This window comes from Mustela lutreola, chromosome 7 (genome assembly GCF_030435805.1).
Source record: "Mustela lutreola isolate mMusLut2 chromosome 7, mMusLut2.pri, whole genome shotgun sequence".
NCBI lineage: Eukaryota > Metazoa > Chordata > Mammalia > Carnivora > Mustelidae > Mustela > Mustela lutreola.
Genome location: NC_081296.1, coordinates 137672923 through 137696155, shown reverse-complemented (window position 1 = coordinate 137696155; position 23233 = coordinate 137672923). Strand labels below are relative to the sequence as shown.

General features: G+C 51.8%; 1 protein-coding gene across 6 annotated transcripts in view; it reads left to right on the top strand.

The window, feature by feature from the left end:
* Positions 1–613: 613 nt before the first annotated feature.
* JDP2 (Jun dimerization protein 2) overlaps positions 614–23233 on the top strand; it is a 45674-nt gene continuing 23054 nt past the window's right edge. Inside the window, exons 1-4 of one of the 6 annotated variants that reach the window (XR_009355828.1) lie at positions 850–1052; positions 10399–10622; positions 17304–17441; positions 20588–20713. Coding sequence is in view for 5 of the 6 variants with exons in the window: in XM_059182773.1 (XP_059038756.1) it covers positions 923–1052; positions 10399–10622; positions 17304–17441 (492 nt within the window). In the remaining variant the exon portion in view is untranslated. Of the gene's footprint in view, positions 710–846; positions 1053–10398; positions 10623–17303; positions 17442–20587; positions 20714–23233 lie in introns of those variants that run through there. The other 5 variants (XM_059182775.1, XM_059182773.1, XM_059182777.1 and 2 more) reach the window with 5 other exon arrangements.

Genomic DNA, 23233 nt, shown 5'->3' with positions numbered 1-23233 from the left:
TCACGGTTTGGGGGGAAAAGCGCTAAGGACTGAGGAAGATGGTTCAACGCAGGCTGCGAGAGCCTCCGGGAGCTCTGGGGCTCGTCCCGCCGCGCCTTCTCCCTTCCCGCGCGCGAGCGGCGGCTCGGGTCTCGGGGTGGAAGCGGCCGTGCGCGGGGATGCTCTTACATAACCGCCGCCGCGTCCTGCTTCCCCGCGGGGTGGGCGCCGGGGGACGCGCGGGAGCCGGGGCAGCCGCGGCCCCTGCGGCGAGAGCAGCGCGGCGCGCGGCGGGAGGAGGGCGCCCGGGGCGGCGGGGGAGGTGAAGGTCAGTGGGTGTGAGGCGCCGGATCCACACCCCCTCCTCCCTGTCCCCTCCTTCCCTTCCTCTCCGTCCCCCTCTGACGTCTGGAGCTGGCAGCTCGGCGGGTTCCGCATTCCCGACCCCTCCCCGCCGCCCAGGGGCCGCTATATAGCCGGGGCTGATGCAACCCGTCCCGCCGCCCGCCACAGCCTGCGGGAGGGACGCTCGGCGGCCGCGACGGGGGGCGCTGGCGGCGGCGGACGCTGCAGCGGCGGCGGGGCTGGCGCCGCGGCAGCTCCCGGGCCGGGACGGGCCTGGGCACCGGGCGGAGCTCGGCGGCCGGGCGGCAGCGGCGCTGCGTGGGCACGGCGCCTGCAGCCGGGCCCCGGCCCCGGGGGCGCCGCCTCCGCCCGCGGCTTGTGCACGGTGGGTGCGAGGGCGCGCGCCGGGGGGCGCCGGGCGGGGCGGGGCGGGAGGGGCGCGCCGGGCGCGGGCACCTGGGACGGCGGCCCCCGCGCGGGCCGAGGCGGGGAGGCTCCCGCAGCCCCGGGCCGCCCCCCGCGACCCCCCGCGAGCCTGTCCGGGCGGGGGGCGCTGCAGCCCCGGGGCCCCTCCGGCCCGGCGGCGGGGAGCCGGTGAATGCCTTTTGGTTCCCGCCCAGGGACGGTAGACTCCGTCGGCTCGCGGGGCAGCCGGGACGTTCCCTCCCGCGCTCTCCTCCCCCGTCCGTTTGCAGGGAGGTGCTCCCTTCGGGAGGCGGGGAACGCGGGTGAGTGGGGAGAAAACTGCCCGGGGACGGGGAGACGGGCGGCGGAGGTGGAGGTGGAGGCCGAGAGGCCGGGGAGGTGCAGGGTGCTGGTGGTGGAGGGATGACAGGGACCTGCTAGCAAGTCGTGCCGGCCCCCACCCCCTTCGCTGGGAGGTAGCGCGGCTCTCAGAGGACCTGGAGAAGAGCTGGGGCTCTCAGCCCATTGGAGAGAGCTTCTTTCAGGGCCGTTGCTCCGGGGATCTGGGCTGGGAACGGGCTGGGGGCGAAGGGGGCGGCCCGGGTCCCCCGTGGGCTCCCCCTGGTTCCCAAGCCTGGTTACATAAGGAGGAAAGCCTGCTCCTCTAGGTAACCTGCCCCTCCTCTCCTGCCCAGCCCAGTTTAGAAGACTCTCTTCTGCCCCGCCCCTCAAAGGAGGTTGAGGGATTGGGCCATTGGGGCAGGATCTCAGGACCCTGGAGTGGCAGACCCAGCTTTGCCTGGGTCAGTGGGAGGAGCTGGGAAGATGGGAGGTCTTGGCTCTTCTGCCGGGATGGATGGGCCATCCTCGCGGCGGGAGAGGCTGGTGGAAGAGGAACTCAACTGACCCCTTGGGTCAGCTCCAGTTGCAACGTTGCCGGACCCTTGCTCAGTGTAAGGCTCTCCCTACAGTGTAAGTTCAGGGCATCCGGTTATGACCTGACGAAATGTGCTCAGGGCAGATGTGCTCAGGTCTGTCTCTCAAAACAGGCCTTGCAGACTGCGTGGGTGTGCGTACCCCGGACTAAATCTTAGTGGACTCTCCTCGAGGTCTTACTTTGAGGAGCATCTGATCTGAAGCTTTGAAGCGATGGGGTGCTTGCTTGTCCTTTAAGACCTTGCTGCAGGCGGTGTGCCCAGATCATCCCCCCCCCCCCACCTTCCTCCCCTGAGGATTTTTAAAAACACCTCCCATTGCTTTCATCTTTCCAGCAAATCTGGCTGCAGCTTGGATGGACGCCTTATCTTCCTTTGCAGGTTTCTAGGGGAGAGTTTAACCAGGTATCAGGTGTGAGCGTGGCTCTGGTTTTATATAAACCTAGGACCAGGGAAGAGAAGCAGGATCTATTCTTGTGCCTCTGGCTGGTGAAGGTTGTGCCTTGTTTAAAACAGGGAGGACAGATTTGTCAAAGACTCTTCTGTTCCTCTTCTTCTTTGGCTTTGGTTCAGAGCTGCCGGCAGCTCCAGAATCTTCCTGAAGAGCTGGGTGCTGTGAGATCTGAAGGGCTGTTGGAAAGCATGGGCGTTGAGGCCTCTGACTTTCCTCCTAGGTTGGTTCCAGCCACCTCCAGGGAGATGTGTTGGGAAGTGATAAGTGTCCCCGAAGGAAGGATTTGGATGAAGATCTCTCTACTCACTCACCGCCTAGCTTTTGCAGCCGCTGGGGTCTGTTGTCTCCCCCACTTGTTTGCGGGCCTGTGGGCATCCTTTCCAACCTACAGAATCCTTGGCAGGATGGGAAGGGCTAGGCTCCCCGGGCCCTTTTTGTCATGGAGCTGCTGGTGTTGCAGTGGACCGCCTCTCACGCCGAGGTCTCTGTTTTGAGCCAGGCTCTGGAAGAGAGGGGCCCCGTGCGATTCCAGGTTGGCCTGTTCCGTATTCATTCGGCCCCAGCTCAACTTGAGCAGCCAGAGCCAGGGCTGAGGGCAAGCTCCATTCTTTTCTGCTGCAGGATGCAGTTTGCTTTTTTTCCATGTGAATGAATTATGTTTGCAACCGAAATGGGAGGAAGAGAAAAATAGAGTGAGTGTGTATGGGTATGTGTGTGTGCATACCTATATAGGTGGGGGGGGTGTGTGTGTGGCAGCAGGCATATTATTTTTCCATTTTCCTTTAATTAAGGCTCTGTGGAGGTGTGTTTGAAAACAGAGGGTCTCCTATGCCTTTGAGGAGGGTGAGAACACTGTTTTGGCTGCGTCCCGGGCCATATGCAGCGTATGGTGGCCAATGAAACTGGGCCTGGCTCATTCTGTTGCTTGTCTTGGCAGTCGGTTCCGTGGCTTGTGTTACCAGCTCTGGAACTTACGGGCTGCCAAGCTCTGTGTGCCTGTGTGTGTGTGCGCACGCGCGCGTGTGTGTGCGTGTGCACGTGTGCACTCGTGTGTGTGTGTGGTTTGGCTTCTTGAAGCTCCGCAGAGACAAATGCCTTAGCAACCCAAGGTCGGAATTTTTAGTCTGTGTTTCTTTACATTCATAGCGGGCTGTGGCAGGCCCAGCCCCAACCCACCGTTCTGGGTTTTGGGGTTTTTTTTTTTTTTTTTTTTTTTGTATTATTGTTATTTTTTAGTCTGTTTTCTTGCTGCAGCCCCTGGGATTCCATTTGCAGAGCTTGATTTCCAAAGCTTGAGCTGGCCAATGGGATTTTTTTTTTTTTAAAGGGCCAAGAATTTGTCACACAGTGTGTGCAGGTCTGTGTTACGGGTCATACGTGAACTGCCCACACCAGAGATGGGCTGAGCGGGGAAGAGAGGAGGGAAAGCTTGTCCAATGGTAGTGCCTTCCCAGCTCTTCGCTGTTTGGAATAAGGATCTTGGCAGAAATGCCTTGATGTGTTTTTATTGAGCACCTACATTAGGCAGTGTTTATAGGCAGGGCCTTATCAAAGGCATTTCTCTGGTCTCCAGAGAAGACTCTTTCCTGGGAGGAGAGGTTCCAGTTTCTTCTTTGGCTGGGATGACATCAAAGATCATGCATGCTGGGGTGTCATATGGATGGCTTGTGATCCTGTCACCCCTCATTCCTTTCTTGGGAGGATGTAAGGACTAACCCCTTCTAAGCAGTGCGGGAATACAGTAGATGGAAAGACTCGGATGATGCTGGCCCGCTGCCTCTGGAGGCCAGCGTGGAAAACCCTGGTGGTGTCTTGTTGCCAGTGATCTATGCAGCTGTGTTCTGGCAGCTGGAGGAAACCTTAGGAGAAACTAAGGCAAAGCATGGGTGCCGAGCCTCGTTTCTGCACCTTTGCACCCACCGCTGATCGGGCATCCTTTTAAAAAAAAAGATTTTATTTATTTATTTGAGAGAGAGAGTTCATGAGAGAGCACAAGCAGGGGAGCATCAGAGGGAGAAAGAGAAGCAGGTTCCCCACTGAGCAGGGAGCCCGACATGGGACTTGATCCCAGAACCCTGGGATCATGACCTGAGCCAAGGGCAGACACTCAACTCACTGAGCCACGCAGGCGCCCCTGATCAGGCATCCTTTGTTTCTCTTCAGTAGTGACCTGGAAGCAGGGTGGTTTTGCCCCCTTGGGGTTTAGAGCTGGAAAGTGGGACAGCAGAGAGTCCCCTGGGGAAGAACCCTCTTCACAGTCATAGGAAAGGGAGATCAGTGCTGGGGGGAACCGTGCGGAAGGGAGGTCGCGGGGTCATCCAGCACTGGTGTCCCTGCAGGAAGGAAGGCCTTCATGGCCACACTGACATCACGCTCACTAGGTACAGGCGCTGTTCCAGGTACTTTCCAGGTATTAACTAATTTAATCCTCTTCTCAGTCTTACAGGGCAAATAACATTATTATTCCCACTTTACAGCGGAGAAAAGTGAGATGTGGCGAGGTTAGGGAACTCGCCCGGTGTCACACGGCTAGTAAGGGGCAGAGCTTGGACTCCCCTTCAGATGATGGGGCTCCATCGTTCCTACTGTTTGCCTGCCTCCCTGTCCTGCCTGCAGAGCTGAGGCCCCCATCGGAGACGCCGGTGCCACGCGCCTGTTCTTGGTTTTAGAGTTTTCTCCGTTCTTCTGCTCCTTGCCTTCTGGATCATCTTATCTTTCGGAAGCTGATTTACCCACCTCATTTCAGATTCCAGGAGGGAGATCATTCCAGATGATTCCTTAGCTCCAAGAACAGGTTTGCTCTTTAATTCTCTGAGATTCACCATAGTTAATATTATGTTTTATCATCACTGGCCTGGCACCTTTCTGTCTGCCACCCCTCACCCCTTCCTGCCCATGGACTTCTGTCCCCCCACTCCTCACCCCCGTTTTCCTCCTGGGAATCTTCCCAGGCTCTGGCTCCCAAGACCTCCCACCCCCTCACGTTGATTCTCAGTCACTGGCTACCCACTCGAACCCCACTAGTGTTCCTGGACCCTGACCCGTGAGCAGCCTTGCTCCTTGACCTGCCCCCACTCACCTCTACTTTCTCTTAGTGCTGAGCCTTGTGGCCCCAGGCCTTTTGCACTCTTTACACACCCATTCCTGGCTCCCGATGCCAGCCCGGTCTAGCTGTTTGCCTAGAGGGGGGCTGGCCTTCTCAAAAAGACCCAGGGACTTTAGTGCTTCCCTTAAACTTTTATTTCTATGGGCAGAGAGTTCATGATGCAGATCCTGACTTTCTCTTAACCTACGTCCCACCACTTCTAATCTGTCTTCACCATTCTAGATTAAAATGATGATTATTGGGCACTTTCTCACAAGATAGCCCTGTACAAGGTTCACCCATCACAGCAAGACTGTTATTTCATTAAAAACTGTATCTTACAGAGTTACGTACAGTACACAAGGGAAGAAAATTAGAGGGGAAAACTTAGGTTCCTCTACCTTTCCTTCTTTTGGCTGAAATGATTCTTCATCTTAGTATCTTCCAAGGGGACCCAGTCTGGAATTGAAGTATATTGTGGCTTTTCTTGTGCTTGTACAAGGCAGTGCCCCAAACTGTGTGCCTAAGACCACCCCCACCCCTCGCCTCCAGAAGTCAGAACAGAGAGATACAGATGTTGGATCTCTATTTTAGGTTCTTGCCTCTTGGACCCATCTGGTCCCTATCTTTTCCAAGCCTGCTTTTAGGGAGCTGCATCAAACCTCCCCAAATCTTGGGTTTCAGAGCAGCTTGGTGTCTGCTGTGACCTCCTGAACGCTTTCCGTCTTATTCGTGACTTACTTGTCAGTCTCATCTTGGATCTGCGCATTATCCAGTTTTTCTTCATTGGCTAGTTTCCAAGTTGTTCCTGGTCAATGTCCCAAATTGCCCAAATCTTCTTGGATTCTGGGCCTGTCTTTTGAGGTCAAAGCCCCATTTGCCAGTTCTGGTCTTCTGCCAACGTATAGAGCTTGCTCTTTATTTATGCATCCCAGTTACTAATGGAGACATGGATGGTGTTTATCTTGCTTTCCGACCTCCTGGGCTCGAAGGGAAAAAAATCTCCGGGTTCTTCCCCTAAAGCTTTTTAGTGCGTAGCTCTCCTTTTCCTCCTAGATTGTTTCCGTATGGAACAAGCAGTTCAGGAGATGATTTCACCTCTTGTCATCTTTCCTATGTCTTCCTTGAAGTGGGTAAATTCCTCCTGGCTATTATTGGTTCCCAGCCACTGCCCCTCTCCCCCATTTTTATAGATCCCTAAATCACATCAAATTATTTTATTTTTCAAATCACCAAAGTTGCCTTTCAACCTTGGATCGTGAGCCAGCTCTTTCCAGTTAATGAGGACCCGGTTATGAAAGGCAGCCGCTGCAGCAGCTCTGTCTTCTGCCACCCTCCCCAGCCCCCCCGAACACTCCCTCCACCCCAACTGTTTAGGATGACTTCGCACTGGTGAATGTCAGCTGTTGCGATGGTCTCCTAGGAATGGCATGTGTTAAGGACTTTGTGGTTTGTATCTGAGCAGTTAGGGGCGCCCTTGCGGGGGTGGGGGTGCTGCGAGAAAAGGGGGATTTTTGCTTCTGTAGAGGAAAACCTGGTGGCTGAATCTCTGAGTGCAGCTTGCCATTGGGATGGGTTCACAGGGGAGCAGGAATGGCAAGAATTTATGGGGCTGCTGCTCCCAGGGGGTGGTTACCCCTCCGAGGGGGTCCCACAGTAGCAAAGAAACCATTATATTTTGGGATCATTTGTTAGTGTCTCATTTAGACCATCTGTATGAAAATAAACAGAAGCTGCGAGCAGAGCCTATCATTCCCGGAATAGAGTGGGGTCTGGCTTCCATCTTTCTGAGATGGTTTAGGCAGGGAAACATACAGAAGCCTCTGGAGTATTTTTCTTGGGGTCTACTGTGGGAACGAATGATCTGGAGGTGGATGATGAGTGTCTAAAACTCCCAGAGACAAATCCTTATCCCACTCACTCAGTTTTGTTCCATCGTGACTTTATTTTTCATCGCTTGTTCATTCATTCGTTTTTACTTATTTATTAATTCACCAAGTATTTGTTGGTTACCCTTTCTGTGCCAGAGATGACGCTAGGCCCTGGGGTTCCATGGGGCAGCAACCAGCCATGACTGCTGCTTCCCTCTTGAACTCACCCCTATGCTTGCTGAGTGCCCACATGCACCTTTTGCCCGGTAGGAATTGGCCTTTGCAGTACGGGAAGGTTCCGGGAGGTTCCTGGCCAAGGAGGGGATTTTGTGCTGTATTTTTGCTTGGCTGCATAGTGGAGTTGTGGTGCCCCCATCCCATTAGGGGTTTGTATCCAGCTGAAACACCAGGCACAGAGCATTTCCCTGCCTCCTGTTGCCTGTCTGGTTTGACTAGCTTAAGCATCCTTTTTTTGGGGGGGGGGTGGGGAGGGTGGTCACTGACTCCTTGTGGCATGAGTTCAGGCCTGGCAGAGGGGATATGGGAAGGTTTTCTCCTCTTCTGGAAAGGAAATGTGAGTTTCCTTTGTCAGCTTGGCTCAGGTAGCCTGAAATCACTCCCCACTGCCTGCCAGGTGTCCCTGTGGCTGGGCCCAGGCATTATTTTGCCACATGGAATGAGTCTTTCCATTGGGCCCTTTCTTGTTCTCCCTGGGGGAGGCCCTGGGAAATAGCAGCTCATTCAGTCTGCCCCAGAGCCACCTTCTGGTGCGGAAACCTGCAGGCCTCTCTGCATTGCAGGCCTGGCTCTGGAGGTAGGGCAGGGTGCTTTCAGTCTAGTTTAGGCTTAGGAAGGGTCACAACACCTTGACCCACCACATAGATGTCTCAGGGGCCATGTCCACATCTGGGCTCCCCCCCAGCATACCATGGGCTTGTTTGGGGAATTTCCTAAACCTGGATCTGCATGGAAGGCACAGTAGAGGGTCCTCAGTGCAAGAGAGTGATCCTTTGTTAGGGTCTAGTGTCTCAAAGTCCACCATTAAAAGATTATTAATATCTGCATATATATCTCTTGAACTCCAGTGGTGGGGCGGCGGGGGACAAAAAAGACAGAGTGAGAAAGCTTTGGTTCTAAAATCCAGAGACAGGGAGTCCAGCCCTGGCTTTTCCTCTGTGTGACCTTGGACAAGTCATTTCACCCCTCTGAGCTTTAATTTCCTCATGTGCAAAATGAGGATGTGGTTAGATAAGCTCAGGGCCTCCTCCAGCTCTAAGATGATGACTTGATGTGAATGAGTCTCAGATCCTTTTCTGAAATGGCCCGGAGGACACTGGGTGCTAAGGAGGGGCGAGGGGCCGGGTGTGGGAGGCAGAGCAGGTGGAGACCAGACATAGGGCCTGGGGTACCAAGTATGAACTCGGGTGCCTGGCAGGGAACTCTGCACAAACGGCTTCATAGGCGGGTGCGCTGGGGTGCTGAGGGCAAAATGGCAGGTCCGTCGTCCACTCACACACACACACACCTTTTTTTTTTTTTTTAAAGATTTTATTTATTTATTTGACAGAGATCACAAGTAGGCAGAGAGGCAGGCAGAGAGAGAGGAAGGGAAGCAGGCTCCCCGCTGAGCAGATAGGCAGATGTGGGGCTCGATCCCAGGACCCTGGGATCATGACCTGGGCCAAAGGCAGAGGCTTTAACCCACTGACCCACCCAGGTGCCCCCCCCATACCCTTTTTTAAGGAAAGAGATGTCCAGCGGAAGTCTTTGAGTCTTTGTGGTTCAAGGGTGCCAATCCCTCACATGCTTTTCCCCTCAGAGTGCAGAACCTATTGAGAAAGAGACACAGGGTTGGATGGGGAAGCAAATTTCACCTTTAAAAGAGAACAGAGATGGAGAACATGGTGTGTACTTGTGGTCAAAAGGGGCTCCCTAGTGGGCCTCTGTCCTGCAAAATAGACCTGGCAGCGTGGGTGGGGACAGAGAGTTGTGGGTTATGCCCCCGGGGGCCACTCCTGAGGGAGGCCATGAGCCCAAGACAGCATGGCCATAGGAGACCATGAAATCTGCCCAGCGGGAAAGTGTGGTCCAAGGGATGTCACATCTCCCCTGTCTCACCAAATGCATCCCTCTCCCTGGGAAGAGGCTGATGGAGGTGGAAGGGTAGGACAAAGCTCCCCCAGGATTTCCAGGATCGTTAAGGTTTTGATTTTATGGCCCTATGCAGAGGGGTGGGAAAGGAGAGAAGTCCCCTTTTGCAGGACTGGAATCCTGGAGCAGCTTTGCACTAAAATATGACTTACAAGGCTGTACACATCAGATCTCCATATTCTCAGAGACTCCTGACTCATAGGTGATCATCAGTTGGGTGGCTGGATAGATGGATGGATAGATACGAGCCCTCGAAGGGACCAGATGAGTCTGGCTTTCTTGGTAGACATGCTTTTCTTCACTGCTATCTGTGTCTTGAAGGGACCCGTTTCTTACCCACAAGCTTCTCCCCGTAGAGAGAAGGAATGAGTTCCCTGGTGTTGACCTGTCTGACTTCTGTCTTTCTCTCATGCCTGCAGCTGTCTTCCTTTATACACCTTCTGGGTCTGGCAGAGCCAGAATATGTGTTTTCTTGGAGAATAAAGAGACCAGGAGGGCTTTTCTAAGCCCGGGCTCTGCTGGGCAGGCACCCACTAGTGCATTTCATCTTTGCCTCCGTATTATCCCCATAGAAACCAGACGCACGCACTCACCTGCACGCTTACCTTGAACTTTGACTTGCTTCATTTCGTATTCAGGGTGACTTAACAAGTATGCAGAGCGGGGTGTGTGATCTGAGGGGAGGCACCGCACCAGAGCAAAAATAGCTCCTTCTCAAACAGGTGCACCAGGGCCTGAGATCCCACGGTTGTAACCCGTTTTCTTCAGAGGCAGCCCGGTGCGGTTTAAATCCCGGCTACTCCAGTTTTAACAGTGTACCAACTTGAGCAAATTCTCTTCCTAAGCCTCGGCTTCTTCATCTGTGTAATGGGTCTGACCCTGTCTTACGGGCTCCCAGAAGGATTACCGCAGTGCCGAGCACATAGCAAATACCGAGTCAGTGTGGCCTTTGCTTGGGTTAAGCGTTGCCTTCAGTGGCAAGAATAACTTTGGTGGGAACCAACTGATCAGAGTTCTCCGCTATCACAGAATGGATGTAAAGGCAGGAGGAGCAGCTGGGCAGGAAAGGGGTTCAGGGGAAAATTAGTGAAAGAAAGGAAGAGCCCCCCACAAGGCATGGGGGCTTAAGCCTGGCTGACGGCGCGTGTCCTGATCTTCTCCTACCCACTCCAGGCTGGGCTGCCGCTCCTCCTGCTATGATGCCTGGGCAGATTCCAGACCCTTCCGTGACTGCGGGCTCTCTGCCAGGGCTCGGCCCCCTGACCGGACTCCCCAGCTCGGCTCTGACTGCAGAGGAGCTGAAATACGCCGACATCCGCAATATTGGGGCCATGATCGCCCCCTTGCACTTCCTGGAGGTGAAGCTGGGCAAAAGGCCCCAACCCGTGAAAAGTGAGGTGAGCAAGCCTTGTTCCTCTGAGGGCACTCCGAGGGTAGACGCCTGGGTTACAGCCCCAGCTCCAGCCCTGTGTTCACTGAGGGACCTGAGCATTGCTGTTCTGCCTGGGGTCTGAGGACCGGTAGAATCTATGTCACTCATTAGAGATGCAGCAGCTCAGGCCCTCTGCAGAAACTTCTGCCTCAGAATCTGCATTTTAACAGTCTCTCCCGAGGAATTCACGGAGACATATTAAAGTTTGAGAAGGTCTGGCTCGGGCAGGATGCTGGACTTGTATCTGGTTCTCCTGGAGGCAAAGGAAGGGTGATTAACAATAACAGTAATGAATAATAATGTATTGGTGGTCTCTCTGGGCTGTTGGGACCATCGGGGGAGGTGGTGGGCACATGCACATGCTTTGGAAGCCATACAAGAGAATGCCAATCGGGGACTACCTATAAAAATTATTATCATGAGGCACCTCCCTGCCTCTTACCTGTCTTGGCCCCAGGCTGGAGCTGAAGGTAGGCACTGGGGGAGAGCATGTGGGAAATCCGTTTCCCAGCAGCTGCTGGAGACAGGCATGGCGACGGTCACTCGGTTCCATCTGCTTTGGATAATGTTTGTAGAGGACCTGCAGGTGAAGCGCTGCCTCCACGGGTCCCTTGAGGCACAGTTCCCATGAGCCTTCTTTGCAGAAGAGCAGCGTTTCCCTGGGGACTGGTGAGAAGCAGAAGTCCTCAGCGTGGGTGAGCCTCTGCGCAGGACACGCCCCCAGCCATGTCCCCAGGGGTGGCAGTTAGTCCCAAGACCTGCCCCAGTGAGGTTCTTCATAGGCAACGGTGCCCCTGGATGTGGGTCCCTCCTGTGGCCTGGAGCTCAGAGGGCAGGACACTCAGGAGGGAGGGACTTTTGAGTGGGGACGGGGGTCTGGGTACTGCATTGGGTTTGTTATGCTACTGATCTACTCCCCCTGCCTCCCAATCCCCAGGAGTGCCATCAAATCTGCAAAGGGGGGTTGCCGTGGCTTGGTCAGGGGTGGCAAACTGGCCGTTTGCGGTCTGGATCTGGCTTTCAGAGGTGTTTGGTTTGGCCCGCACAGTGTTTGAAAAGAAACCTGAACCAACATTTCACCTGGAAATTTGGATTTTAATCTTTGATTACAAACTCGGGAGACCTGGTCACACGGTACCCCGCTGTGGCCTGGCTACATGGAATGGAGAGCTCTACCTCACCTCTTTCCTCCCTCCAGTTTGCCGCAGGCCCCCACCCCTCCCTATTGTCCTTGGTTTTGTTTCCCCTTTTGCTTTTGTTAGCACAAGCTGCCTCCATTTACCTTAACTGCTTGGCTCCCGCTGGAGCAGGAGACACCTGCATGCGGTGCATTGTGGGTGCCCGTCAAAGCCTGTTAAGTTGGAGATGGAAGTTGACGGTAATTACAGTCTTCTGAGTTGATTTTGTAAATCAACGTGCTGTTAATAGCACTTCCTGGCTTTTTTAGTGCTCTGTTTTCTTTATGGAGGGCCCTCGTCTTTGGTCTTTTTGCTATTCCCTTTCCCAGGCTCATCACTTGAAAGCATCCGTTTCTGGGTCGTTCCACAGTATAATTGCCTCTGAAAAGCAGCAGCTGAGCAGTTTCACTGGGGCTCTGAGGCTGAGGGACCCGTGAAGAGCCAGGTGCCTTGGTCCAGGGCTGGCCCAGCAGGGGATTTGTCCCCGGGGGCTGAGTTACTACCCTGTTCCCTTTCTGCAGAGGGCACCCGAGGAGCTTTCTTTTTCTTTGGAAAAGGGCTTTATTTGGGTTGGGTATTTTTACATTTCACAGCCTCCCCCAGATTGGTGGCATATGCCTTGTACCTGACAGTGACGCGCTGTCTTCACAGGCCCCCACAAACGCGCACAGCCAGGCCGTGAAAATAACAAGCCGTTTTTAGGGCGTATTTGCATGTCCCCTCCCTCGCTGTCAGACTGCAGCCCCGTGGGGGCGAAGAGGCAGATGGAGCCCTGCAGACAGCGCTGGCGTGGAGCGAGCTCAGCCCCGCACTGGGAACTGACCTCCAAATGCTTCCTAGGGCAGACCTAAGATTGGGGGAGGGTTATTCTTAGAGCAACGGAAAAATAAAGGAGGTGGGGAGAGAAACTTGCCACTGGAGAACCTTCTGTCCCGATGATTTCTTTGCACATGGCAAACTGCCTTTGGAGGATTCTTCACGTTGGCATTTTAGACTAGTAGAAGTTTCTTGAGGGATAATGAGATACTAGCTCACAACTATTAAGCATTTAAGTTGCATCGGGCCCTGTGCTAAGTACCGATTATATGATCTTGCAGATTCCTCATTCCCGGATCCTGGTGATTGGGTTCTCCCCGTTTTAAGGCGGAGGAATTTGAGGTCTAGGGAGGAAGAGATGGAGACACCCAGGATCATACCGCTGGAAAGTGGCGGAGCTGGGGCTGTCTAGGGGCGCTGGCGCAGCTGCTGGGGAGGGGGCCCGGGCTGGGTGCGGTGCTAGGCGCTCTTTGTCAGGAGTGTCGTGGAAGGGGTACCTGGGTGGCTCAGTGGGTTAAAGCCTCTGCCTTCTGCTGGGGTCATGATCTCAGGGTCCTGGGATCGAGCCCTGCATCGGGCTCTCTGCTCAGTGGGGAGCCTGCTTCCCCCTCTCTCTCTGCCTGCCTCTCTGCCTCCTTGTGATCTCTCTCTCTGTGTCAAATAAATTTTAAAAATCTTAAAAAAAAAATAAAGAGTTTATGGAACCCTTAGAAGTGACTGTTACCGTGATGGTGGTTTGTGCCCGCATGACAGATGAGGTTGATAAGACTTACAGAGGTCCAATACCATGTAGCTGAGAAGTCAGCCCAGCGGTCAAACTTTATGGAGCCAGAGTGTTAACCTTAGACTGTGCTGCCGCCACCCCCCACCTCCCCACGGCTCTCTACATCCTTCCACGTGTCTAATCAGCCCGCGCTCAGGCTGGGGAGGCCAGATGAACCCAGCCCCCGCCATGCTCCATCATTCTGAATGCACAGCCCTGTTAGTGCTGAATCCTGCACTTCTGGAGCCTTGTCGTCCCCCAGGCCCCGGAGAGAGAGCTGGCCGAACTGGCCGGCAGGCGGTCCGCCTTGCAGAGGCCAGCGTTCTCTTGGGTCGTGGCCAAACACACAAAGCATTTCGGTAAAGGAACATTGGAGGAATTAAGTTAAACGACAGGTTTTGTAAATGATAGAGTGCTTTGTGCTGATGTTGTTATTATTATGTGGTTGACACTTGAATTGTTTTGTGCCAAGAGCTTGGCTGCAGTCCGCTGGTCCAGCAGATAGTGCTAAGCAACTACTGTGTGCTTGGCCCTGTGCCAGGCACTGGGAACTGAACCATAAACAAAGGAGAGGAAGCCCCCTTCTCTTGGAGCTGTATATCAGAGTCGGGGGCACCCAGAAATGCAAATAGACGAAGTAGTGTGTGATGTAAAAGGTCAGGTAGTGGTCAGTATTGTGAGGACAAATTTAGCCGAGCAAGCACATGGAGAATGGCCAGAGGGCTCGTTTGGATGGCTGGCTGGGGATTCTGGAGATGTCATATTCGGGGGGATGGAATTTCTAGAGCCGATGCTTCTCCCTAGCCTCTTTGTTCTTCTTGCCTTTCCAACAGTCCTTTTCAAGACAGCTGTGCTCTCTAGCTTTCTCCAGAGTTGTCCTTCTTTGGCATTTCATTCTGTAGCCCCTTCCAGCCAGACTCCTCAGCCAACTAGCCCCTACTGGCCTGAAGATCTTAGCCCTCCCCAGGGCATCTCCGAGTGGGCTGCTGGGCCCACACCCTGCCTCTGTGCCTGGAAGGCATTTCCAGCATGGACAGAGGGAGACCAGAAGCCCCACCCTTGCACACATGAGGGTACACACACACACACTTAACCTGCTAGAGGGGACAGCTCACCCTCTGGTCCACTCTGCAGGGCCCTGGAGGACATTCAAGTTCAACAGGGTTTGGACTGGATGACCTTTTAGGAAAGAGGCTGCAAACCATCATTCCATGGGCAAGAGTCAGCCTACGGATGAATCTCATTTGGCCCTGACTGTGTGGTTTCCTTTCTTGCCTTTTTTTTTTTTTTTTTTTTTTAATTTTTAAAAAATTGAATGTGTTGTTAGATTTAAAAGCCAGGAAATGTGGAATTTCTGGCTCCTTTAAAAAAAACCCAGAATATCTGGTCAGTCCAGGCCCACACCCTCATAAATACCAAGAAGCTAGAGCTGAGTAGCAAATGCTCACTGTATTAGCACAAGCCTTTAGTTTGCCACAGTCCCCACTATTCCCTGTTGCCTTCCACACAGCCTGCTTTTGAGTGTGCGTCCTGTGTGTAGGCCCCAAAGACGGGGATGACATCTTACATTTCCTTTTATTTCCACCACATTGTGTGCAGTCCCTTGCATGGATTGTATGTTTGATATGTGCTTGTTGGTTTAAATGTTAATTAACTGTGTCAACTTAGCAAATCCCTTAAACTTTCTACCCCTTGATTGCTGTATCTCTCAGTTCTTATCTCCAAACATTGTCCGTTTGTTTTTTATTCCTGGACTTTAGGGACTTTAGGCAGAAAAGAAAGAAAGAGAGAGAGAAAGAGAGGAAGAAAGAAAATCATGAAAATCAAACCAACTGTTTCTAAAACTTAGCTAATCATCAAAACTGTTTGCAAAACTTGATAGATGCAGATTCCCAGGCCTGACCGTCGGCCCATGGACTCAGAAGCTATGAGAGCAGAGTCCACGGAATCTGTATATTTAGTAGGTTCAGAGATTCCTCGGCTACACTTGGGGACCTTTTACTGTTTATACCTCTCCTTGGGCTCTTCTGATCCTTGATTGGGGGCATTCTGAGGGCTTCACCTTGAGGAATCAGGGTGCGCATCCCCTCCTGGGCTGTCTTTCCAGCACACCTTCCATGTGGAGACTGAGTCCGTGTCCTTGTCATTCTCAGAGCAGGAAAGACCTGGCTGTTTGTGAGTTTCACACTGGTCATTACCCAACTTCTACCAGGGGTCCCCCAAAAACACTGTGGGGCTTTTCACCACTGATGAAGTATGAATCTGAGTCTGTGGGCTACTGGGTGGTCTTGGAAGGTGTGCTCATCCTTGGCCACGGGTGGTCATCCCAGAGTTGGTGCACCAAACTGTTCACCCGTGTTTAGCCTGAGCATGTGCAGAGTTACCCCAAATCATCTGATGTGCTGGGTAAACGTTGGCGTAAGCACGCTTGTGTTTTTAGTGATTTAAAACATAAAAGCAGCCCACTGACATTTTTTAGCAAGCTTTGCATAATTGGTTTTTAATTTGCGGCTCTTTGAAATAGCATTGGCCTTCTTCCCCCTGACTCAGACACTTTTTCTGTCTCATACTTGTTTGGCAGAGAGATCCAATCTGTCCCTTCTTGGAACAGGAATCTCCCAGCTCATCTTTGAAATCCTGACTTTCTGCTTTAGTTCCGTCACTTTGTTAGCACGCCGTCAAGAGCTGTTAGCTTTTTTATTTCCTTTAATAGTTTCATTTGAGGGAGAGCGAGCGATCGCTGTAGGCCGCTCTGGATGTTTTTATCGTTGACCCCCGTGTTACCGAGTCCCCTGAGATGCAGGACCCCAAGCCTTCACAAGGGTTCTGATGCTCTGGGTTCACCTCATCGGTTGGTCACACCTGCTGTCGTTTGAGGGCAGTGTCCCTTGGAGAGAGGGTGGTGGGGACATGGCTGCATCTGTGTGTCCTTAGAAATCAGACACCTCTGCAAAGTGCAGGGAGTCCTGTGCTGCCTTCTTAGAGTTTCTGCCTTAAGATGGGGGTAATCTTAGTACTCACCCCTTGGGGCTGCTCTGATGAGCAAATGAACTAATTCAGTTGGAAGGTCTCACGTAACGCCGGGCGTTCAGTAAGATACACAACAAACATAGGACAGAAATGTGCTTCACTTTTCCAAGGTGTTAATTATGCAAGTTACTTTGGATTATCGATTCCAACACTGTTCCTTGGGCTTTCATTTCTTTGAGGGTAATTTGCCCTTGGATATGGTGAGTGGCCCGAATGTGTGGAGGTCCCAGGTATCACGGGTACAGGACACCATTCTGGCTTCCTAACCCGAGGGTCTGCTTCTGGAGCCTGGAAAGAGCTCTGGACTTGGGCTCAAGCTTCTGGGTTTGAAGTCTGGCTCCTTCGCTTACTCCCTGTATGACCTTGGACAGGTCGGCTGTCTCGTTGAGCATCAGTTTCTTTCTCTATATAAAGAGGAAACTCATACTCACCGAGTTGCATCATGAAGATTAATTGAGGCGCAGTGTAAAACGATGACCTTGACTCCAGCACAATATGATTGTAAATTGCCTCTTCTAGGGGCTGCGGCCCATGTGCAGTGAATCACACCACACGTTCTGACAGCATTGGCCTTTCCAGTGTGTTGCACCTTTGACCTGGATTTCGGGGAAGCAAGCAGACCTTCCTGTGTCTGGTTGTTCATGCAAGAGTCATGCAGCCAGTTTTAGTTACCCCCGCACACTGTAAATGAGAAGGCCCTTCGACCCTCTGTCTTCTCCTAAGCTGCTTTGTGTGACCCTTATCTTGTTTCCTGTGGTGTTAAGGTCAATGCTAGAGTCTGTGAGCCATCAGTTTTTTTAGCAGCCGTACAAAGTGGCCTCTTCTGTTAAGGCTGGCCGTCTTTCTTTGGTGTCCCCAGGTCCACTGGCAGCCTGGACTCAGAGTTGGGAAAGTGGGTCATCTCGCCGGTGAGCTCCGCTGGCTGAACAGCGCTGGAGCCAGCCAAGCTGCTCTCCCTTCTACCACGTCCCCAAGACACAAGACCACTTGGCCTGAGGTTGGAGCTCTGAGACCTGGGACTTACAGGCAGATTTAGGCAGGCTGCAGGTGCTGGGAGTCAGGTCATGGGCTTCCTCTGGGTTTAGCAGCCCCTTGAGGCTGTGCACATCGTGCCCGTGCTGGGGCTCTGTGTGTTCTGCTTAGCGGCTGTGGCTGCAGGGGTCCCCTTCGCTAAGCAGGGTGCTTGTGCGTGTTCTGGATGGCAAGCTCCCACACAGTTTGGCTCCATAACCCTTCTTCCTGCCCCTCCCCACAGCCAGCACCAATAGAAAAACTTGGCTCTTTGGAGGCACTGTAGCAAAGCAGGACTGTTGCATTGGAACAATTGGGCTCTGGAGAGGTTACTAGGCATTTGAACTTCAGTTCTGCCTTTGTATAAATGGGGGAGACAGGCCCCTGTCTCACACCAGATGCAAAAATTAGCTCAAAATGGATCTAAGACTTAATATAAGAGCTAAAAGTATAAAACTCTTAGAAGAAAACAGCTGTTAATCTTTGTGAGCTTGGATTAGGCAATGATTTCTTAGACAGGACACCAAACTACAAGCAACAAAATAAAAAATAGGTACATCTGACATCGTCAAAATTAAAAACTTTTGTCCTTCAAGGGTCATAAAGTAAAAAGATAGTCCACAGAACTAGAGCAAAGTTTTGCACGTTATAGATCTGATAAGGGTCTTGTATATAGAACATGTAAAGAGCTATTACAACTCAATAATAAAAGTGGGTGATGCACATTTCTTCAGAGAAGATACATGAATGACTAATAAGCACAAGAAAAGATGCTCAACATCATTAGCCATCAAAGAAATGAAAACCACTGAGAGACCACTTCACATCCACTAGGATGACTATACTAAATTTGTAACAAATATTGTAACAAATATTAGTGACCCTTTGGAGAAGTTGTAATCCTCATACTCTGCTGGTGGGACCATAAAATGGTGCAACCACAGAAAATAGTTCTCAAAAATTCCACTCCTAGATAGGTACCCAATAGAAAGAAGCAGATGTCCATGCAAAAACTTGTACATGAATGTTCATAGAAGTATTATTCACAATATTTCAAAAGTAGAGATGACCCAAAAGTCCATAAGTGGAAGAACAGATTAAAAAATATGATCTACCCATACAGTAGACTATCACTTGGTCATGAAAAGGAATAAAATACGGATACTTGCTACAACATGGATGAACTTGAGAACATTTACATTTAGTGGAAGAATCCAGTCACAAAGAACCATGTGCTGCAGGATTCCATTGATAGGAAATGTCCAGAATTGGCAAATCCATAGAGATGGCAAGGAGAACCATCCCTGGGGCCTGGCGCTGGGGGAGATGGGAGAGGTGGGGAGCGGCTGGTAAGGAGTGTGGGGTTTCTTTTGGAATTCATGAAAATACTCTAACATTTATGGTGGTGATAGTCACACAACTTTGTGAATATACTGAAAGCCATCAAGTTGTGGACTTCAAGAGGGCAAATTGGTGAATTTCATCTCAATAAAGCTGCTTTTAAAATGAGGAAGGATAATATCTATGTCACATAGGTGTGGGGAGGATTCGAAGACATAATGCTGTAAATGGCCTGGCATGTATCCGGGCTCCAAAATTCGTAGCTATAGTGATTAAAACCCCCTCTTAAGCCAACAGCGGTGAAAAAACCAGGATCTCATTAGGGGCATTTTCTCCTCTTTTCCTTTTTATTGCTAGGGGCCATCCAGAAGCAATGAGAGCTATGTGGCAGGATTTTGTATGGAACTTGGGAGGAAATATGGAGTAATCCTGCCTACTCATTAGAGTCCCTTGGAGAGTTTAAAAAAAAAAAAAATATATATATATATATATATATATATATAGACATGAATGGAGCCTAGAGACTGAATCAGTTGGTCTGGGTGGAGCCAGCAGGTGGCTGTAGCCTGTGGCCGTTGGTGGAAACCTCTGGTGCCATATAAACCGGCCCAGGTCTTTGAAGGAGTGAGGACATCTGGGTTCAGGATAGAAGGCTCACGTGAGCAATGCACTTTATAGTTTGCAAACTGCTTTTGTAGACATCATCTCTTTTGATCTGTTTAACAACCGTACAGCGGGTGGGTGTTATTGGTGCCATTCGTTGTGAGAGAACTGAGATTTTGAGAGGTTAAGTCACTTTTAAAGCATAATTTTATCCTGTGCTTTTTTAAAATCAAGACCCACACACATGCTCATACCTATTAGTTATCAAATCTAACGCTTTGGGGAGCACCACGGGGGCGATGCCTGCCACCAGGTTAATTGACTTTGTGTAGACTTCAGAACAGAGCTTTTCCTGCTACTCCTCTTTAACTGATGAGCAAGCAGGGCAAGCTGGTACAGTGTGATTTACCTGTGTCCGTATTCACACACGTGCCACTGGTAATTACGGATCGGCGTGTGCAAGGGAACATGAGATGGGAATAATTTGGATCCTGAGGCTGTCAGAAATCCGCAGCTGTTCCCCATAACCTCAGAGCAAAAGGCTTTACATCAGTCACACCACACCTTATTGTTCTCACTGAATGACTACAGTAAGTCTGTGATACAATGTGAGCCCCTTAATAAAATACCGCCTGTGTCTGTTTAGTATAGTGTGATATTATCTGCGCAAGATACTTCTGCTGCCGAAACCAATCGGAAATCCACTGGCTCACGTTGGCACACCTCCAAGCGGGGTCTGCAGAGCAGTGGACCAGCATCCGGGGAGCACGTTAAAAGTTCTTGGGTCTCATTCTGAGACCACTGAAGCAGCTGTTCTAGAAGGTGGAGTCCAGAAATCTGGGAGGAAACAAGCCCTCCGGGGCATTCTGATGCTCTCTGCGGTTTTTGTTTTGTTTTTAAGATTTTATTTATTTATTTGAGAGAGAGAGAGAGATTGAGAGAATAAGTGGGGGCAAGGGGAGGGGCAGAGGGAGAAGCAGACTCTCCGCAGAGCAGGGAGTCCAACATGGGACACTATCCCGGGACCCCAGGATGATGACCTGAGTCGAAGGTGGACGCTTAACCCGCCGAGCCACCCAGACGCCCTCTCTGCAGGTTTAGATGACCCTAGCATCTCTTCCAGCTCTGACTGACCATGATCCTCTCTGAGAATGCTACGAGGGTCTAAGAACACGTTTTTCTCGACAGCGATCTCAAACTGTCTGGAGGGACCTGCACGCCATCAGCTGTCCATTCATGTGTGCGGCACCTGAATTTGTGTGAGGCGGGAAGCCCTTCTGAGTTTGCAGACATTTCCAAACCAGTTATTTCCAGGTATTGAGAACCTCCCCGCTGCCAGCATTCACAGCCTAAGGGATTTCTGAATTAATGAAGCTGCTTTATAGTTTCAGAGGGAAGATCAGATCATCGCTGTAGCTGGCTAGAGTTCTCGGGGCTTTGCTCGGAGAACCTGGGGCTGGGGGAGCTCTCTGGCTCCACCCCACCCCCACCTCACCCCCACCCCACCCCCACCCCTACCTGCCTGCGTGCTGCAAAGCCCTTCCTTCCCCATCTCTCAACTTTTATTGCATCCATTTCCTTACATGTATCACCCATGGTGAAACCCCTCCATCCTCCGGGCCAAGGCTTCCCTGGCTGTGAATTCATCTGGTCGCGTCACCTGGGTGGGATTTTTATTAGCCAGAGTTCAGGACCCGCAAAATAGAGGTCGCCTGTTCTGCTCAGTGATTTGTCTGTTATCTATGCCTTATGCCTGAAAGAAATTGGCTGAAATCCGTGTTTTAGCTGCACACCCTGCATACAGATGAAACCGAACAGCATTGGTGGAGAATAATTAAGCCAAGGACCTTGATTTTCACCTTCATGATGAAAGACAAATGACTTCCAAGGCTTTAATAGGATGATGGTACTTGAAACGTTCTACTACTTTGGCCAACTCGGGACTTTGAGAACAGCTCTGCTCATGAAAATTCTTTGCAACAACTGCATTTTCATTTAATTGTAGGTAGTCATTTTGCAGGAGCTCTTGTCTGTGTGGTTTTTTTTTTTTTTTTTTTTTTGGTTTTTGGTTTTTTTTTTTTTTTACCCCAGTATAATCAAGGCATATTACACTGCTGTTGTTAAAGAATTGGTTTTAACTGTGTTTTTAACTCTTTTCGAGAAAATTGATTTTCCCTGCCAGATATATTCTGCTCCTTACCAGTCTTTTGGGGGGTGGGGAGAGTCTTGTGGGGGCCACTGTTTCTCTCCCTTTCTCATCTTTTGAATCGAATGTCAATTGGGCAAGAAAATTGACTGATGGCCTCGTGGGAAACGAAACCTCACCAAACCATAAATATGAAACAGACCTGAAAAAGACGTATTTCAACAAAAGCCATCATTCTTCAAATAGCTCTTCTCTAGCAAAAGGTTTTCCTGACAATCATCAGCTCCTTTCTGTTCAGTGCTAGACTCTCCATCCCGGCCAAGGTGATTTTTCCCATGTCTCAAGGCCCCTAGCTCCCTTTTGCAGTAACAGCATTTGTGCTTTTCTGGGCAGGACCATCCACAAATGGGTGTCACCCTGCCCGGCTGGCTTGTTCAGGCTTTGTTCCAAACACAATGCTGTCTTTTCTTAGCGTGGAAACGGGCTGTTCTCCGCTGCTTTCTGAGAGAATGGCCCTTTCCTATTCTGCTCATAGAAACCAGCCCCAAGCCTCAGCAGCTTATTGTTTTCCAGGTTCTCTTAACCCAGGAGAAGGTTCTTACTAAGGACAGGGGGCTGGGAGGACCAAGGTCAGGGGGATGCTTTGTCTTGCTGAGATGTGTGGAGACTGAGAAGTCAGTTCAGTTGGGATTGATTCCCCACCCTGCCCTAAACACCCCCCCTCCCCCTCCCCCCACCGTGGGCTCTGATGCCCCAACAATGGCAGCAGCGTCAGGCTTTCAGTACAAAAAGAAAGCGTTCCCTCCCTCTAGAAGGTGTTTAGGAAGCGGTGGTGTTCAGATGGGTCCTGCCACCATCTGACCGGGGACGGAGGCAGACTTCCTCCCCTTCTTTGAGCTTGAGCTTCCTGGCCTGTGGGTGCCGCAGGGTGCTAGGATCTCTAGGTCTGCTCAGTTCCGGAACCTCAGGATGGGGCTTACTTTGCAGCCCCGCCACTCCCCGCCACTTCCTGTGGACGCCGAGTGCGAGTGCGCTGAGCGGGTGCCTACCCACCTGCGCTTGCAGCCAGAGGAGCCGAGTGAGTCATCCTGGCAGGTGGAGGCCTTGCCCCTGGCAGCTCTTGCTCACTCAGAGCCTTCACCTGGTGGCTGGCTGGGCTGGCTTGATGCTTTGAGTGAGCCCGGCACCCACCACGTGGGTTTGCTCCTAGGTGGGTGTGTTTGCTGTAGCCTGGCCATGGGGGCATCCGGGCTGAAGTGGAGAGGGCACGGAACGGGCGTGAGGAGTCTCGCCCAGGTCACCAGCTCTGTGGATCAGGCCTCCTTTTAGCAAACATTTAGTGAGCACTCCGGATGGCCACAAACTCAGCGAGGTGCAGAGCACACAGAAAGCCAACGAGACATGCGTTGTGCTCTCACAGAACTCCCAGTTTCAAGGAGGGGAGCAGAAACTAAGGTCACAATACAGCATGACAGGGTCCAGGATAAGCTCAGAGTTCTATGGGAGCCCAGAGCAAAAGGATACCTCCTCAGCCTGGAAGGGTTGAGAACCAAGGAGGGCTTCCTGTAGGTGGTGATGCTTGAGCTGAATGTCCAGGGTGAGAAGAAGCCAAGGAGACAGCAAAGGCATGTGGCCTGCAGAGTGTGGGGTTTGGAGAGGGTCAGGGCTGCAGTAACATGGGGGGGGGG